Here is an 18,754-nt window from a genome sequence, read left to right as displayed (position 1 = left end):
GGTGGAAAGAGGTGGGAGGGGCCTCCCCTGAATTCCTAATTTGTCACCAGCAATAGATCAGTACAGAAATGCGTTGCTCCCCAAACTGTTTTCTCGATACTTGATGAGCTAGAATCCCATGCACGGCACGCGGAAAAGCAAAAATCTAAAAAAAAGCCTGTTGATTTAACATTTTTGCGATTTAAAAACACAGGTAAATCACAAAAAAAAAAAAAAAAAATGTCCGCAGCAACATTGTTTTTGTTCTTATTTCTTTACGTCTTTTTTTTTTTTTTAATTACGAGCTAGACGGCTCTGTTTAAAGAAATTACAGTCAGTGCGCAGGCGAGCTGGTAAAAGTTTACCATTAATTGAGCCATAGTCTGCCCCTGTTCTTTATCTTGTACCGTAAAAAAAAAAAAGACTTTTTTTGGTTTGCGTCAATATTTGGTTAAGATCATCATGGTGTGCCTACAAGTTTCCCAAGGAAGGTTAAAAAAGTAACCGGAGCGATATGACATTACACAAGAAAAATTAAAAAAAAAAAACATAAATACAAAAGGTGCGCGCAAAAACATGGCGCAGATCAATTCGACTACAACCTCTGTCCACGACCGTCCAACCTCGAAGCCGAAACACGCCCTATAGGAAGACAAGTGGAACAGATAACTGCCGCCATCAGTTCGGTGGCGACGTTCCTAAAAACGGCGACTCCCGGGAGAAACCGACAGACAACAGTCTCCCGTAAGCCAACATCATTCAGCGCTTCCGCAACAACGAAGAAATCAGTACCGCTCTCGCAGGCCAAATAGAACGCCCCCCCTCTTCTCTTATCAGCACTAAAAAGACAACAAGGGGTGGCGCCTCGGACGCTTACGCGGGAATCCCCCCCATCCTGCATCACTCCCTCTTGAGACCGTAGGCTCACAGGCACGTAAAGGCGGTCGAGTCGACTGAAACACTTAAAAGACTGCTCCAAGGCATAAACAACGTGTCTCTCCGACATCACCCAATATGCCCAAGGTTTCGAAGGCACTCCACTGATACGGCATCCTGTTATCGACGTGTTCCGTATAGTTCTCTCCCCCGAAATCTCCGATTCAAACGTTTCCGAGATCTTCCCTTCTTTTGTTGCGCAGAACGTGCCGGGCACCGACTGAATCATGCTACGAAGATGGCGCGTCTTCTGCCTGGTATGTGGCCTCTGGATCACCGCCTGTCTGGTGGCGGCCTCCGAAGACAGGATGCTCGAAGACCTGGAGGAACCGGTGGACGTCCTAGGGACCAGGGACCTCCTCTTCAACCCCGAGAGACGGATCAACATCTTCGAAAGGCAGACGCTTCCGCTCCACATCACGGTGCTTCTTCAGGGAACGTCCGACAATGGGACGAGCGGTGTGGTCGTGAAGGTATCGGCTGCGGACACTAGCGTGGCGACCGTCTCAGACTCTCAAGAAGGAGTGGTGGTGCAGAACGGGACCGCCTACAACGTGTCCATCGAGGGTGTGTTTCTCGGCTACACCCACCTCAAATTCGAGGTAAGCCATCGTTCCCAATTACGCTTAGCCCCGAAGAAAGCTTCGAAGTGAACTCAGACCTACGTCCACAGGGTCTACGACGATGTTTAGTGGTATAATGTCAGTGGGATAAAAAGAAATTCTGTTATATACATATTTGGATAACGGGATGTCGACCAATACCGATGGGCATCTGGTGTCTCTGTTTTTTTTATGAAAAACAGCCTGTGCAGTACCTCTGCTAGCCTGAAAGGGGGGGGGGGGGGGGGGGGGGTGTTGTGTGTATGTTTATACCGCCTAGACCTTGGTCTGCCTCAACGGGCGACGAGTCTCCCGGCTGTAGATGAGAAATTTAGCCGGTGCAGTACAACCGCTAGCCTGGGGTCTTTAACGTGCACCACGCAGTACTGATACACGACCGCACGCCGGACGATGCTCATCCAGATCGAAACGGGCAGGGGCGGGGATTGAACCCAGGATCCCTGGGTTAGCTAGCCTGGGGTCTTTAACGGCCATCACGCAATAGTGGCACACGAACGCACGTCCGTACAGTGCTCACCTAGATCGAAGCCGGCGGAAGTGGGCATTGAACGCAGGATCCCTGAAATCAGTGGGGTGGCATAGACTCGTTTTATTTATTTTTTCAAAAGACTGATTTTACGAAAGGCGCGACATTTATGACCTCGTTCTTCCTTGTTCCTCCTACCTTAATTCCGCCGTCGCACTCGTAATACATCGTACAAAAGGCAGCCTGCAAACATTGTCTGGGGCGGGGTAAGCAAATTGGCGGAGAAAAGAAAGCATACTTTTGGTTCTTTACTTGTACGCTAGGGAGCGCAAGCTACCACCAGACATGAATGGTACAGCCTTTCATCCATCCATCCGTCTTCCTATGGCGCTTCTGTCTCATGGGTCATGTAAAAGCCTGTCAGCAGTGTGTTCGAAGTATGTCTGAAATATGCTTTCGACATTCCTGAAGCGCGTCGGCAGATGATTCTGTAATCTTGTCTATAGCGAACGCCGCGTCATTTGTACGATGTGTGAGACGCGTGATTGCGGCTTTAGCGTGGCGTTACGAAAGAGCCACTCGAAACTCGCGGCCGCGACGGTGACTCTTGGAGGAAGAGGAGCGCATTGTGGACAGTTTCGTATCGCTCCGAGGAGAGCGGCACTTGATAACGAAGTTCAATTCAATTGGCGTTCACTGACCGACGACCGCCGTCTCGTTTACTCACTCGGAAGAACGTCTTTCCTATCTTTCACGATGCTGGAAACCTAAAATCGCGTGCGAATCACTGATTTTTTTTTTTTTTTTTTCGAAGCCCTCGTAAACATGTTTTTTTATAGCGCCCCACTTTCCGAAAGAACGGACACAGTTTTAGCGCGTCTGTCTGTTAGAATCGCTGTGTTTGTGTCTCGTATACCCTCAACATTGTGGCGAGAGTTAAATTCACTCTCTCGTCATGACCGAGCGCGCTCGTTCTGTCGAATGGCCAGGTCTACATCCATCTGTCGGCCTGCTCTAGGTGTAAAACCTTATTCGCTAGGTGTAATCAAAACATTCCGTGCCCTCGGTATCTTCGGAAATACTAATATCTGTTTTGTTTTTGTTTTTCGTGCGCCGATATTGGTATATTGGGTCCTCGCGCTGGGGAGGGGGGGGGGGGGGGGGGGGAGCACTAGCAAGCAGCATGCCTTGACGCGCGCGGCCGTAGTGGTATCGTGCGCTCCAAAACAGATTCCTTGTAAGCGCCTTATTAATAGGGAGCCTTTGTAGACCGTAGGAAAGAGCTTTGCGTCGCCAGCGTACGCTCGTACCGTCACTTGTGCCTTTGCGCCATTCGTTTTTAGTTCATTCGCGCAGAAAGCTGTGCCCTGGAATACTGGCCTCTTTTGAAGTGTCTGAATTTTCTTGAGAATCGAACAAACGTGTTCCGTGATAAATTACACGAACGTGTTGCGATCCTGAAAAAGATTTAAAAAAATAAAGTAGCAGTCTGACGCGCCAACATTTTGCAAGTGTAAAGTATTTCAACGTAGCTTACGACGGCATACTTTAGGGAGCGAAACAAAAATGATTTTGCAGAACTTTCGCCTTCTAATAAAATAATTGTAACGACTTTTCTTTTTTTTTTTTTTTTTCTCATCGCGTAGGCTGAGCAGGCTAGAGTTCTACATAAACACCTCAGTGTGGTGGAAACAAAGCTACGTGTTTCTTTCGCGTGAGGTTTGAGTGTGGGGGCCTGCAAATTTAGGGGTTCGAATAGAAAAGTGCACTGTCATCTCTAGGCTCAACGCTTAAAAAAACAAAACAAAAAAAGTTGTGTCCTCGCCTTGCCCTGTGAATACTATGAATGACACAGCGCTAACCGATTGGACCGCTATTCGCACATCTTCCTCGAGTGACCTCTAACTCGGAAGGTAAATCCAAAGAAACTGAAGGCCGGTTCAGACAGTTGCGTTTGAGTGCGTTTGACTGCGGTGCGTCGAGAACGAAAAGCGAGTCACCGGAACATCTGTGCTTCATATGAAGCGTAGACTCCAATTCAAGGAATCATCTTGCCACGTGATATAAGCAGCAGGGATGTCCTGGTTTTTTGCAGCCGCAACGCAGTCAAACGTAACTGTCTGAACCAGGCTTGATTCTTGTTAACTCGCGGTCGTATATATAATGAAACAAATTAATCATTTTAGTGAAGGATAGTTAATAAAGATTTGTGAATACGGATTAAAATTAAAAATCACGGCGTCACTCATAACCTTCACAGTGGAAAGGAAAAGCATGACAACTGTTTTTTTAAGTGTTAAAGCTATATGGATGACGCTGCGCCACTTGATTCAAACTGGTATTTGCACTTTTCTAATCTTTACATCACTTCATGGGGCTTTTCTTGGTGTGGCAAAATCGCGAAATGCATACAACTGCGATTGAATCATGTGTGCGTGTGACTACTAATCTACCGCATGCAAAATAGTTATCCCTTAGTAATCGTGCCATCTAGGTCATCTATGTTGGTCAGAATCACTTCCGAGTACTTGTGCATTAGTGCAAACTCGTATCCTGTTCGCATTATGCTCATTAAGACTGGTAACTGTCTTCTGCCAATCCCCAGATCTGCAGCCCAGATGACATTGGAGGAGCCAACTGTACCAGGCTGAGGTACGTGGTGGCGGTCTTGAGGGACCCCTCCCTGCTGCAGAGGATATTCCCTTACTTGATCGGCTTCATGGTTTCCGTCAACTACATCAACATGGGCTGCCAGATCGATCTCATGGTCGTCCTGGAGGTGCTCAAGAAGCCCATCCCGCCCATCTTGGGCATCGCCTGCCAGTTCATCTTCATGCCCCTGGTAGGAACCAAGCACGTCCTTCCCGACAACTGTTTCACTGCACGCGGATTGTTAACAGACAATGCGTTTTATCGGCCGAACTCCACGAGAAAGCTTCCACGAAGAACTCCCGCTAAATTTATCGGGGACATTACTGTGACAAGACGTTAACTTGGCTGCTAAATTCAGCTGGAAAATTTGCATCATGTAGCCTGAAGCCACATCCATGTCATGTTACCTCAAGTCGGTGACGTCATTTTCAGCGAGGTGGTAGATTGCGCTCAACACATTCTGGGCAGCCTAGTCTGTCAGTTTGACAAAACTTGCGTTTATTTACTTATTTTTATTATAAACAAATAAATACTCTTAATTGTTTCTGGACGGAGGTGCTGGGATATTCTAACGTTGAAAAATCGTGTCCTTCAGAAGCGAACATTAAAATGATTCGACACATATTCTCGAGCACTGAGAAAATATCGAACCTTTACCGGTGATTGGCCCATTGTGCGGCGTTTTTTGTTTCAATGATTATATACCCTTCGGCGCCGGAGTTAATATGCGTAAATCAATCAATTTATTGTACATATTTTTATAAAGCCGTACTTACTACTTGCCTAAGTATGTGCGTTCGTTGTATTCTAGAAGTTTTATTTCAAAATCTACTAAAAAAATGTTCCCAACCTTAGCTTTACACACACAACAGAAAAAGGTAAGTAATACACACTACGTACACCGATAATGTAGCCTGTGCGCTGGACATGGCACACGGGGCCACTACTCTGAAAATGTCCATTCAGGTTGGATAACTTCCGTGCTGAGCCAACACCACCCAGCGAAGAATAGCTATTGGCCGAAGCTGCGCTTGTCGACGACTGACGTTCCAACGCCTGTCGCAGGTTTCCTACGGCATCGGCTTGTTGCTGCTTCCGAACGCGCTGATGAGGTTCGGCATATTCATGCTTGGCTGTTCCCCTGGCGGCAACTCGAGCAACTTGTGGACACTCATGTTCGACGGTGACGTCACGCTCAGCATCACCATGACCTTCATCAGCACCATCGCCAGCGTCGGTGAGTCGGAAGCTGGAAGTTAAGATATGGCGAAAGCTACCCCCCGATATCAAGAGTTCAGCCACTGCTGTTCACCTGACCCACTACATTAGCTACGCTTTTGGTCCCCAGTGCATAGTGGACGCTATAGATTAAGTGGGGACGTCTCAGTAGATTTCCCGCCCAATGCTTTTTTTTTGTGCTTAAAGTTCGTGCTATCCAATGTGACTCGGCTAAAGCGCGTAGACTTGGATAAAGCTTAGACGTCATTTCAGCGCACAAGTCACGCGCTAGATGGCGCAAGCTACCTACCGTTGCAAAGGGCATAGCCAGTAACGTCCATTTATTCATCCACCATGGCTAAAATGTTATTACTCTAAGTCTAAAGCAACCTTTTTTTTTTCTACGGAGGTGTGTGTGTGTGTGTGGGGGGGGGGTCGACTTTATACTGTCCATTTGTCCATCCATCCATACGCGCCCAGCTCGTTTGGACCGCACAAGATCGGAAGTTGGCTTTCCTCCCATGGGTTGCGAACCGGCGTGCTCACTTTAGAAAACGTTATCGTTTGAGCTGTGTGATAGTGATTAGCAAACTATCTAAGCAGCCTTTTTCCAGACCGACGCGGTCGTTTCCATGCATCGCCAACACGTGCGGTACCGAACTCGTCAAACAAAACTCTTACAAGGTTCAGTCGCAGGTCGTTGACTACAACGCGCATAGATTATTGCTGCCGCCGAGTGAAGCGGAAAACAGCTTTGTCCGGACAAAGGGAACGAGCGAGTGAGGATACACGAGAGCGAAGTTCGTTATGGGGGGAGGGGGCAACTCAAACCATGGAGATCGTCTGCAGTGCGGAGATTAAGTCGTCTGCATACTTTCTGTGCCGGACTAGTAGCGGTGACGTCAGAACGACGACGAGCTTTGATTGGCTTGGTTTGAAAGCATAGTGGACAGTTGGAAACGGTCTTAATCTACGCACACAGTAAAGGAGATCCAGCCGTCGTGCCCCGGCGGCGAAGTCGAGAACTAAACCCATGAAGACCGGTATACAGCGCTCGTCTGACGTTGTCGACCTCTCCGTCAGCGTTCAAGTTGTGCTCGCTTTAATGTGCGATGCACCAATGGAACGCGAGTGCCACCAGAACACTGACGCAGCACTCTCGTACAATCTTCGCCCCCGTGTTCCATCGAAGAGGATGGCGCAAAGAATCCATTCTGATGTTCCCAGTCGGGGGCCTTCTGTGTTGGGTCAACAACAAGCTTTATGGAAAACAAGCTAGACAAACGCCCCTTACAAATGGCTTGCACGTGATGTCATCCGCCCGTGCTGGTGGCCATTTCTGTTAGCTCTTGCCGAGGAAAACAAATTTGATGGTGCGAAGTGTATGCTGTGTATACAACGTACGCGCTTGACAGCCAGGCCACCACGATCGCCCCTGTCATGACGTCGGTGCAAGCCGTCTATAGTTCATCCTCCTCATCAACGATTATGTACCCTTATCGTGACTAGTTGTCGCCGGCCTAGAAAATTACGCCAGCCAAGCGAATAGAAACAAGGCGAGCGCAAATCAAACCCCAAACAGGAGATATGGTATATCGAGTGTTTGCCAGGGACCCTCGATGTCACACTTTCGAATCCTTGGTCCTTGCCGTATCATGCCCCCGACTGGGAACATATGTTGGTGAATTTACTACTTGTTATCACGTGGAGACTTCGACCATATCTCATTTAATTTCAGTGGTACTGGCCATTAATCCGCGTGTCATTTAAATTGGTTCACTTGGTTTCGTTTGATCGATCTTGTCACATTTCTCTAGACTTATGGTGGCATCACGCATGCGTCGAACACTAGAAGAGTTCCGCCAATTAAGAAGATAAGTCGTTTATAATTCAGGGATTTTAATAAAATAATGAACAGTACAGAGGGCACGTCTTCAAACTGGTAGAAATACCTGCAGTTTTGACAGTCTGAAGTACGAAACAGTAATTGTTTCTTTTTTTATTTTTTTCCTGCGACGTAATCAAGTAGTCGAATGTAATACTTTTTAACCAGTCTTGTACACGTTACTCGAGAAAGTAACATATTACAATTACAATTACTCTCGATTGAAAAGTATTTAATTAAATTATTCGATTACCTTAGAAGAAAAGTAATTCGTCGTTACTTGAAAACGTAACTGGTACTTTTTTCGATCACTTTAAATTTTCAAAAAAATAGTTTTTTTTTTTTCAGGTTTGAAAACTGAATTTTCGTACTGTCCATTATTTGAATTAAATCTCCGAATTGTCAACTGCTTCTCCTCTTAACCCACCAAGTTTGCTAAGCCGTCCTCCTGTCGGAGGCTTAGTTTGAAAATTTCTTGGTAGGAAACTTGTAGAAACAACGGGTGCCATTAGATGTAATCTGTTACTTTTTTTTTTTTCGAGTAAAGTGTACAAGATTGGTTAGCGCATCGCAGCACCGAATACGTGGAGCGTAAGCTCGCGCTGCCGAACCCAGAGGTCCTGGGTTTGATCCCTATCCTGCCCGTTTCGATCGTGGTGAGCATCCTACCGGCGCTCAATCTCGTATCACTATGGTGCCTGGATCGCGTCTTTGACTGGTGTGTTTACCGCGGCCAAAAAAGTGGTCCCTCGATTTCCGCCTGATGACGTCATAAAAGTGTCATGCTGTCGCCGGTCGCGACCCTGGCGGTGTCCCAACAGTTATGGTGTATGTAGCAGATGCCTGTTCTGCTGCAGGTCGCTTTCCACTGTGACAGTTCACGGAAGCTTGTGCAGCCGGAAGTTGGGACACCTAACGGGACGCCGTGACGACAGCGACACTCGCGTTCGCTCGTGCTTTTCGCAAGCATTTCCACGGCCATCCGCCAGGATCGCGACAGGCAACAGCATGACACTCGTGTCATTTGTTGCCACATCGGGACCACTTTTGATGTATGGGCGGGATAGGACGCTAAACACACCAGTCGAAGACGCGATCCAGGCACCATAGTATCACTACTACGCCGTGCACAGTGATGACCCCACCCAGGCAAGCGTCATTACCGCACTGGCTAAATTCCTCGTGTACGACGGTTGTTGTTGGTAGCAATGTAAAGGTAGAAACGTGGAGGAGATCGGGAAACAGTAGACGCCCACTGAGCCGCCTCGGTCCGTGGCTCAGGGGGCAAAGCGCCGGCCCACGGATTCCCACTTGGCGGGTTTGCATCCCGACCGAGGTGAATGTCCTCAGTATCTGAGGGAGGCTTATTAGGTGCCGTGTAGCCGCGGATTTCGGATCAACGTCAAATTATCTCCTGGTGGCCGAGAATTCATTTTCAGTCCTTCACTGGACCGTGCCAGAATTCCTACAATTGAAAAAGGCCCTAAAATTTGATCAGACGCCCCTATTGGGGTTGGCCAACTTTCCACACAGAAGCAAACATTAAAGGGGCGGTGCAACGATTTTATGATTAAAATAATTTGCATCTCGTCATTTTTACGTTGTTTATCGTGTCCCGGAGAATAGAGAAAACACTTTCTTAAATAAAAATGTCGCGATTCCGCTGCTTAGTCGCAAAGCAAAGGTCGAGCTTCTCCCCCCGCCTGCAGCCCCAAGTGGCAGCCGAAGGAACTACGACGGAAAGATTACGTGACCTCGCTCGGCTCTAAGCCGCAGCATAACGCCCGCTAATGCACGCAGAGAGAGGGAGGGGAAGCGTCCTCCGGGATAGCACAAGGGAAGCTACACGGCACTCCGAATGACGTCACTGGGAGTGCGACCAGGTGTGACCCTGAAGGCTGGGAGTGAGTTGAGGGGTGCCCGAAATACCAATCTTTATCGTTTTTTTACGCAAAAACTAGGACACGCAGGCGAAATCGGTTTTCTGTTCTTTACTTCAGAAGTGTCTGGGGGCAACTTCCAGAAATCTTTGACCGAAGTCCGAAAATCATTGCACCGCCCCTTTAAAGGGGTTATGACACGCCAAAAATAAAATATTACATAACCATACTGCTAGGACCCATTGTAGGTTCCTGTAATTCTGCTAAATTTGTTTTGAAAAAGGCGCGATAATTACGTGGATAAATCGATTTATATGCGGGCCCCTCGGAGGGGCAGATCCGGGCGGACCTGGAGGCTGATGACGTAGCCAGCCTCCAGCGTGGTGTCTACTTGCACGCACTCACAGACTTGGCTCTCTTGGCGTATCGAGCCTCAGCTTCCTCGTTTACCTTCCACGTTTCCAGCATCCGGTCTGTGACGATTACGTCTACGGCATCGATCGCCTTGTCGAAGTGTTCGACATTGATCGCAGCAGCGATGAGAGTGATTGCTATCAAGAGATGTTGGAAGCTGTTCATTTTGACTGCGACCCGCTGGCGACCACCTCCAGCGACGACGAGTTCGCCGTGGTCACCGTCGTCCGGGAATGTCTCGCAGGCGCATGTAGGGTGGAAGGTCAACCGTCCGGGGGGCGAGAGCGAGAATAGCTTTCAGTTTACCGAGCTGTTTGAGCGGTTTTGTTCGTACCGCGACGAGAAGAACTTTGGCGATCATGGGGGCGCCTAAAATGAGAGAGTGTTCATGGTCACGTGGTCTATGGACACCATGGTGTGACTAACTTGAGCAGTGTTGCCTGGTCGCCAGATGGAAATTATAAAAATTCGTAAATTGAATATTGCAATTATCACAGCTCTAAAAATAGCGTAACTTGGTGTACATACTAAGTAGCCTATGAGCATTCCATTTCAAGAATAATCTATCCGTTTAATTTTCGTGTCATAACCCCTTTAAGGCGTGTTCGCAAATACTTGTCGTCATGTCTGCAGGGACCAACACCGTATCTATTGTACAACCTACGACATTGCAACTTGCTGCACAATCGGAATACGAGCCGAAAAAAAAAAAAAGTATTCGGTGCGTCACGCTCGCAGGCATGATGACAAGTCTAGCAAAAGGTTGGCACCAAAGAACAAGTAGAAGACTGGACAGTTTGACCAACTCTAGCCGGACAATTTGTGCTCGTTGTCCCAGGTATGATGCCCCTGTGGATCTTCCTGCTGGGTCGCCACATGTCACCGGAGACCGGCAGCCTGCAGATCCCGTTCGCCAACATCGTGGCGAGCCTGGTGGGGCTCGTCGTGCCGCTGGCCATCGGCATGCTCATCTGGCGCTTCAAGCCCAAGTGGGCCCAGAAGGCCCAGAAGTGCATCAAGCCGCTCACCCTCGTCGTGCTCATCGTCATCCTCGTGCTTAGCGTCACCGTCAACCAGTGAGTGCGCCATTCTTTGCACGAGCTCTAACCACCTTTTGTTTTGTAGCGTGAGCTACACTGGCCGAGGTTGAGCAGTTTCGCGTGGCTCGCATAATGAGCCGAGCTCCGTGCTGCGCATGCGCGAGGAGCAGTGCCGTCACACGGCACACAGCCGGAGCCGCCGCCACCGCCGCGCCCGCCTCGCCGGTCTGCGCATTCCAGAGGAGTGACGTCATAGCCGCGGCAGACGCACTGGCGCCGCCGCGTGCCCAGCTGTGCCGGAGCCAAGTCTGACGCTGCACCGGAGCCGCTTGATAGCGCCTCTCATTTTGTGGGCATAAGCTCACGCTGCGTATATCCTGGCGTAGCCGAGCTAAGCCACCGTATTTTTTTTTTTGTGCGTATGCACTCAACGAATGTCTGTGCGTCTGTCAGTCACGAACGTAATGCAATAAGCTTTAGTTGAAAATGAGCGGACTATAAATCTCGTCTGAGATTGTGTTGGCGGAAGCCATGACTTGTGAGATACCATTGCAACTCTAGTAAAGAAAAGGCAAAACTTCTAAACATAGTTCCTTTTTGCTTGTATATTTTGCGAAAATACCCCTCTGTATACATATTGAAGCTTCGGGGGTGAATTTAGGACGTACGCAAAAAGAAAACTTCGAGAAACTACTTAACTTTTGGCACCTTTTGATGTCTAGGACTTGCCAACAAACCCCCGGTCGGGGGTTTTACTTCAGCTGTTGATTGTGGTTCATTTATTTCTCCAAATCCTTGAGGCACGTGTAACTGAGATTTTGCTGCAAGTTAAAGGTCTCGTCTAAATTATCTATGAATTCATCGTTAAAGGTTGCGACATGTCCATCGTTGGTGCCCAATATATTTAATATCAGTCTCCGATTTTTTTTTATCATCCCTGTAAATTTTGTATGACATGGAATACGAAAATCCCAATCGGCATTTTAACGTTATATCTTCGCTTTTGTAACCCGTTCCTACGCGCTGTTTTTCTCGATGTCCGAATCCCCAGGTACATCTTCCTGCTGATGACATGGAAGAGCTTTCTCTGCGGCGCTCTCATCTCCTGGAGCGCGTACGCATTCGGCGCCTTCGCCGCCTTCTTGGGCCGCCTGAACCGCGCCCAGATCATCGCCGTCTCCATCGAGATCGCCTTCCAGAACAGCGGCATCGCCGTGGTCGTCCTCTTTACGTCCCTGCACCAGCCGGACGCCGACCTGGTCATCGTGCCCGTCGTCTGCCAGGCCATTCTCCAAGGCATCCCGCTCTACCTGCTCTACATCGTGCTCCGGCTCAGGAAGTGCGTGCTCAACCGGATGCATCCCGACGAGAAGGTTGAACCCGTGCCGGTTTGCGAGGCCGAGCTCGGGGAGATGTGCAAGGTCTCGGCCAACGGTAGGCCTAACGAGAACCTGGAGGCCAACGGTGTGCTTGTCGATGACTACAAGTCCAAACTCTGAACGTGTGCTCGGTCCGACGTTAGAACTTTCGCGGCAAAATTTCGGATGCTCTTCGGAACTCCTGTGTCCGATGCACATGTTGTAGTCCCATTTCAGCTATCAACGGCAACAATAGAAAAACTACTGCAGCATGAACGCGAAGGTATCTTTGGCGGCAGGCTTGTAATCTCTCCGCGACCTTGGCGTAAGTATGAGAGATTACAAGCCCGTCAAAGGTATCTCTGCTCGCATTCTGCGCGTGTTTGAGATTGATTGGTCAGTGTCCGTTGTTGCTCGTTGAAGTCGCAATGCACTCCAAACGCCAGTCATTGTGATCTCTGCAATGAGCTCAGCCGAGGGCGACATTGATCGCCTTTAGATTACAAGTTGCCGGCAACCTAAGGGACAGAGATTCTGGCGTCTGTCACGAGGGGTTCTTTTTCCGTTCCCGGTGCACCCTCATTGGTCAAATTTTTAAACGTGTGGCAATGATTGGCCGATGACGGGTATGGCGAAGAAGCGAATGTGCGAGCACATATGTCTGTTAGTCTCTTTGTTATGGAAAAGGTGGGACTGCCACAGGGTTTACCCCTGTCCGCGATCTTATTTCCGCCACTCCAAGGGGAAGCTCATGCATGGATTTATGTTCGATGTGCCGCACGAACTGTTTATAATTTTAGACATCGTGAGCAATTTGGTTTTGTTTTTAGCGCATTTATTATTGTTCTTTTTTATGTCGCCTTGTTCTTTACACGGGCACCGCGGAATGTTGTTTTTTGTTCGAGAACACTCTTTCTAGGTTTCGTTTCTCTTGGTTATTTTAACGGTATTGTACTATTTTAAAAGAAACGAAAACAAAGCACGGTTTTAATCCGTGTAAACTATAAATTGTGTCAAGGCGCGCTTTTCAAAAATTGTTGTCTAGCAGAGCGAGTCTGAAAGTTACCACGACTGTGCTTCTTATCTGCCGCGTCTTTACTTCGATCTTTAAATTGTTGTACATATTAAAAGATTTTTTTTTTTTTTCGAACGAGATGTTTGTTGAAAGAACGACGCATGTGCGAAATGTTGAATGTTTTGTGGTGCGCGACTTTAATTAATGTATTAATTTTTTTAATAAATTGTTCATTTCACGAAACTCGTGAGAAGCTTCTTTGCTTTCACAATACTATTTTACTATATTTGCTGCGTAGGCGCATGTTTCTTCTCGAGTTTATACATGTAACGTGAACGTTCTTCTGCAATGACAAAAGCAATTACCCGTCACCTTTATAGCATTATTTGGTCATGCTAACATTTCCTAACGTACCAAAACCTAATGTCTGAAGAAGAAAAAGTTGATTGGAAGATTGAAAGCCGTTTACAACTCCCTGTAACACCGAATGGACTTCTTCCAAAACCGACGCGCCCCAACGCGGCGAAATACCACGCAGTGCACTCTGGGAACTAGTTGGCCACTCAGTTTCGGTTTCGACTGAGCAGCTTCATCTCATGCTATCACGCCACGACCGAACGCGCTGCTTGCGTTTTCGATTAATCTGACTTTTCACGAACGTACAATACACTCATTCTCGAGCGATACAAAACGAAGACCGGGGCACTTTCCTTGGTCCCCGAAACACCGGATATTGTGCGTGCGTATGCAAACGTAGTAAGTCGTTTCTTAGTCACCTCACCCCACGAGTGCATGTCCGAGCTCAATTTCAATAATCCCGTCTAGTACCAGTCAAATAGAACTGAAATTTGTTCATCTGGAGCGTTACACGTATTTTTTTTTTGCCAAACGTCCGCTTCTTACTTCATTGGGCGAAAAGCAAGCCGCATCCTTACAGGGTATCAAAGTTGAGCCCAGCGTTTACGCATGAACTTTTAAGGAAACGCAATAAATTCGACCTCACTACTGAACAAAAGTTACTATGATGTCTTCCTCGTGTCATCACATAACTCACACTCAAATTTTATGCTGATAGAAGATTAACTTTTCGCAAACGCTGAGATCGGCTAGCTACGATAGAGGCCCTAACAAACGTCCCCTACTCCTCGCTAAGCCTCTTTGGACGAGCTTTTACTGACGCCCAAGATCTGTGCCTGAACGGTGTGTCTGAAATTATCTCGGCATACTCAGGCAGGAAGAAAGCAAACACATAACAAATATTATGGCCATTAGCAACCGTCAAATGCGCTTTGAATTCTTTCGTTTGGCGCACTGCATAGGGGTTCATGCCCGTCCGGCGCACTTCCGGTGAACGGTGCGACATTCTTCACACAAGTGCTCGACTTTTGCTTTCTTAAAACGGTCTGTATGTGCGAATTTGCCTTTATGATTGCAGGATAACTTTATGCGCATACGCGATGTTGAATATAAGTGGAATGGAAGCGGGTGGGGACCACTTTGTACAGTGCTGCGGGTCACTACAGATAAGAGATAAGAAGTGTGTTAAAATTGAGCTTTTCAATGGCGCCTCCGAGTTTTACCTCGCATACTCAGGCATATAAAGAAAACCAGTAATTGCAAAAAGTAATATTTCGTCTATGGGCGCACGAAAAAAAAAAAAAAACTTCCTGATAAACAGCACTAATGTAAAGGCGCGAGCTCGATGTATGCATACTTATTGGTTGCCACAGCTTGTTCATTCGCGCACAAGCAAGATCCCCGAGCTTCGCAGCGTCGAGACTCCCAGCACTGGCTCGTCCAGATACCTCGATTGGAACGCTAACAGGAAGGCTCAAGTACAAAAATACAACAAGAGTCTGTTAAGACAAGCTATACGTCTCAGGCTTGTGCTAAAGCTTCGAGGTCTGGCCATTTAGGTTAGTTTAGAGACCAAAAATGACGCGCTCGGGACCAGAAAACATGAGAACACGCTGTGTGTATAATCTATTGTCGACGTGTCGATCGAAACCGAAACCGTGCCACCCTCCTCCCTGGCCAACTAGTTCCCAGAGTGCAACGCGCGCCGTGTTGCATGCAGGGCTTTATGGAAGTAGTCTATTGGAGCGCAGCTCTTGAGGAGGAGGAGGGAAGGGTACTGAGGATTACCTGTTCTCGGGGCGGGGGGGGGGGGGGGGGGGGGGGGGGGTGTCATGTGACCTGGGAAGTCACGTGACCCCCAGAAAAATTTTTCCGCTAGATTTAGCGGTGAATTTTTTCCGCTAGATTTAGCGGGGAAATTTTTCCGCTAGGTTTAACGGGAAAATTTTTCCGCTAGACTTAGCGGGGAATTTTTTCCGCTAAATCTAGCGGGGAAATTTTTCCGCTAGATTTAGCGGGGAATTTTATCCGCCTGATTTAGCGTGAAAATTTTTCCGCTAGATTTAGCGGGTTAATTTTTCCGCTAGATTTAGCGGGGCATTTTTCCTGCTAGATTTAGCGGAGAAATTTTCCCGCTAATTTTTCCGCTAGATTTAGCGGGAAATTTTCCCGCTAGATTTAGCGGGGAATTTTTTCCGCTAAATCTAGCGGGGGAAATTTTTCCGCTAGATTTAGCGGGGAAATTTTTCCGCTAAATTTCCGCTAGATTTAGCGGGGAATATTTTCCGCTAGATTTAGCGGGGAAATTCCGCTACATTTAGCGGGGAATTTTTCCCGCTAGATTTAGCGGGGAATTTTTCGCGCTAAATCTAGCAGGGAAATTTTTACGCTAGATTTAGCGGAGAAATTTTTCCGCTAAATCTAGCGGGGAAATTTTTCCGCTAGGATTTAGCGGGGAAATTTACCCATAATGCACCGCGCGGTTACGCCGACGGTGACGGCGACGCCGCTCAAGCCGGAAACGGGCCCCTAAGAGCTGCGTTCTAAAAGTAAGCCGTTTACAACTAACTTCCTGTAACACCGAATTAGAGCTCAGCTCTTCAGGAGGTGGAGGGACGGGTACTGAGGGGGGAGTCATGTGACCTCGGGGGGGGGGGGGGGGGGGGGGAGTCACGTGATCTGGGGGGGGGGGGGGTCACTTGACATAAGGGGGTGTCACGTGACCCCCCCTCCCCGAGGTCACCGAAGGTGCCCGAGGTCCTCCCGAGGTCCTCGGGGGGGGGGGGGGGGGGGGGGCGGGGGGGGGGGGGGAGGGGGGGGGCGGTTACGCCGACGCCGCTCAAGCCGGAAACGGGTACCTAAGAGCTGTGCTCCTAAAATAAAAAGCACTTACAATCCTCTAATTCCGCTCAGCTCTTCAGGAGGAGGAGGAAAGGGCCACGTGTGACGTCACGCAACGTCACACGTGACATCAGACGTGCCGTCACGTGTGATGCTACGAGGGTAAAATTTAGCAGAAAAATTTCCCGCCATATTTAGTGGGAAAATTTTGCCCTCGTGACGTCACACGTGACGTCACCTGTGACGTCCTTATAGGAAACGTTCCATAATGCAACGCGCGGCTACGCCGACGGCGACGCCGCTCAAGCCGGAAACTGGCGCCTAAGAGCTGAGCTCTAAAGAAGTAACTCCGAATGTGCACCTTCCCAACGCTAATCTGGGAAAAAGATGCTGAGTCACGGAACTCTGGACGGCTGCGCCACGTCTGATGTTCGGCAAAAAAGAGAAATTTGAACGCTTGGAACGCACTTTACATTATCGCAGAAGGCGATCGTTGAAATCGTGTTGTTGATTTTTGAGCTTAAAGATTTGTTTAGAAAAAAAATATTCGAGAAGTCCGCACTGATGCGGTTTGCGCAGGTGAGTTATATGGCCTAGCTGGGAGGCAAATTATATGTAAAACTGAGCGGCAGTGCGCTAAAGCATAGCCTCCTCTATTCTGACAAAGCCTGGCATATAGCCACGAGACGCGGCCCGCCGAAAGTCAAAAGGTAGAGTGTCAGACAACGGATGAGAGGCGAGACTAAAGCCCCTTCATGTTTCAAAAGTAGCTCAAGGTGCGTCGATGCGCGAGGCACGTGCAACGTGCAGCCCTTGGGAAGATCATGGCGGCACAGCGCGCAGCCAACGTGAGCGCAGCACTGAGCTAGATTTCAGACGCCATGTTCTTCCCAAGAGTGGCGCGCGGCACGTGTCTCGAGCATTTCTACAACAATGAATGGCGCCACTTGTCCCAGGATAGAGGTGCTTTAGGAGAGGCCAGATCTGGGAGAGGCATGTATAACGGGCGCCCCGCTGATGCGAGACGCCGAAACACACTTGTCTCGAGCGATGTAATGTCCGCTCGTGCTCCTCGCGTTCCTCGCGCTACCGCTTATTTTCTAATTAGGAATTAAAACCCTCGGACTACCGCTTCTTTTCTCGTCGGGTTTGGAAACCATGTTTCGGGTCATCGCCGCTGATAAAGCTGTGCGCTGACTACAGGCTCTCCAAGAAACGCTCTGCGCTACCAGATCCTCGCGCTCCAAATCTGCGACAGGGCACTGTATGGCTGCGTCGTCCTTCCCCCACCTTTTCCTCCTGGGAGGCGGCCCTTTCCGGCACAGAGCTCGATGACCAGCAGCGACTGGTTGAGCGAGCCCGCCGAATCTGGGCGGCCAACGGAGCCCTGGACTAAGGGCACCGACCAGAGACCGCACGGTCCTTTCACTTTATCAATTAATGAAGTTTACGATGATGATGATGATGAACTGCCAGGCTTTGTGAGTATTAGCGCCGAGATGTTTCGGTGGCGCCCTCTTATGGTTTCCCTCCGTGACGTCACGACTGGGATTCGCCCTCGCCGTGACGTCACCAGTTGTTATTCTGGCTACTTACCATTGGGTGCAACGACGAGTTAGATGGTGTGCTTTAAAAACCACAGTAGAAGCTAGGAGCCATCGTAACCCGAAACTAACACCGTCAAAGTTGACAATCTGACAATGCTCATATGCCCATGGTTTGGCCAATCGTGGAATGCTGACCACAGCGACGCTTTTGGCCGCGCACATCGCTAATAAAGGAGGCTATGGCTAGAGTTACCACCTCGTGCAACGGGCGCAATTCTGTCCTGGCCGCGCGTTTTCGCGCCACTAGCGTTGCGCACGTTGAAACTGAACTTTAGCGTACATCTGCGCTTCCCACGTGCCACATATATCTCCAGGATTTACTTGTTTAGTAGTTGTCATTGTCCCCCAGATCGTAAACTTTCTGTGCACCCGGTCTGATGTTCCGAAGTGCACAGACCAACCCCTCGCGACGGTATCATACCTGATATGCTATTTTTTTTTTCTTTTTTTGCATGTGCACGTTGTCTTTGATACGTCCAGGCC

General features: G+C 48.7%; 1 protein-coding gene across 1 annotated transcript; it reads left to right on the top strand.

Annotated features, from left to right (window-relative positions):
* The first annotated feature begins 708 nt into the window (after window positions 1-708).
* On the top strand, window positions 709-13,709 carry LOC8028379 (ileal sodium/bile acid cotransporter). The gene is made up of 5 exons (XM_002410949.4): window positions 709-1,517; window positions 4,610-4,846; window positions 5,722-5,893; window positions 10,892-11,129; window positions 12,145-13,709. The coding sequence occupies exons 1-5, from the start codon at window positions 1,143-1,145 to the stop codon at window positions 12,590-12,592; spliced, it is 1,470 nt and encodes a 489-aa protein (XP_002410994.3). The 5' UTR covers window positions 709-1,142; the 3' UTR covers window positions 12,593-13,709.
* The last annotated feature ends 5,045 nt before the right edge of the window (window positions 13,710-18,754 follow it).

The sequence above is a fragment of the Ixodes scapularis genome, unplaced genomic scaffold (genome assembly GCF_016920785.2).
Source record: "Ixodes scapularis isolate PalLabHiFi unplaced genomic scaffold, ASM1692078v2 PGA_scaffold12__126_contigs__length_90152505, whole genome shotgun sequence".
Lineage (NCBI taxonomy): Eukaryota > Metazoa > Arthropoda > Arachnida > Ixodida > Ixodidae > Ixodes > Ixodes scapularis.
Note: the sequence above shows the minus strand (reverse complement) of the source record. Positions and strands in the feature narration are given on the sequence as shown.

What these genes read in the sequence shown, in the direction of transcription:
- LOC8028379 (XM_002410949.4), top strand. Translation starts at nt 1,143, where the DNA reads ATGCTACGAAGATGGCGCGTCTTCTGCCTGGTATGTGGCCTCTGGATC. An exon ending in AGTTCATCTTCATGCCCCTG is followed by an intron (nt 4,847 to 5,721) that starts GTAGGAACCAAG and finishes CGCCTGTCGCAG; the next exon opens with GTTTCCTACGGCATCGGCTT. An exon ending in CAGCACCATCGCCAGCGTCG is followed by an intron (nt 5,894 to 10,891) that starts GTGAGTCGGAAG and finishes TCGTTGTCCCAG; the next exon opens with GTATGATGCCCCTGTGGATC.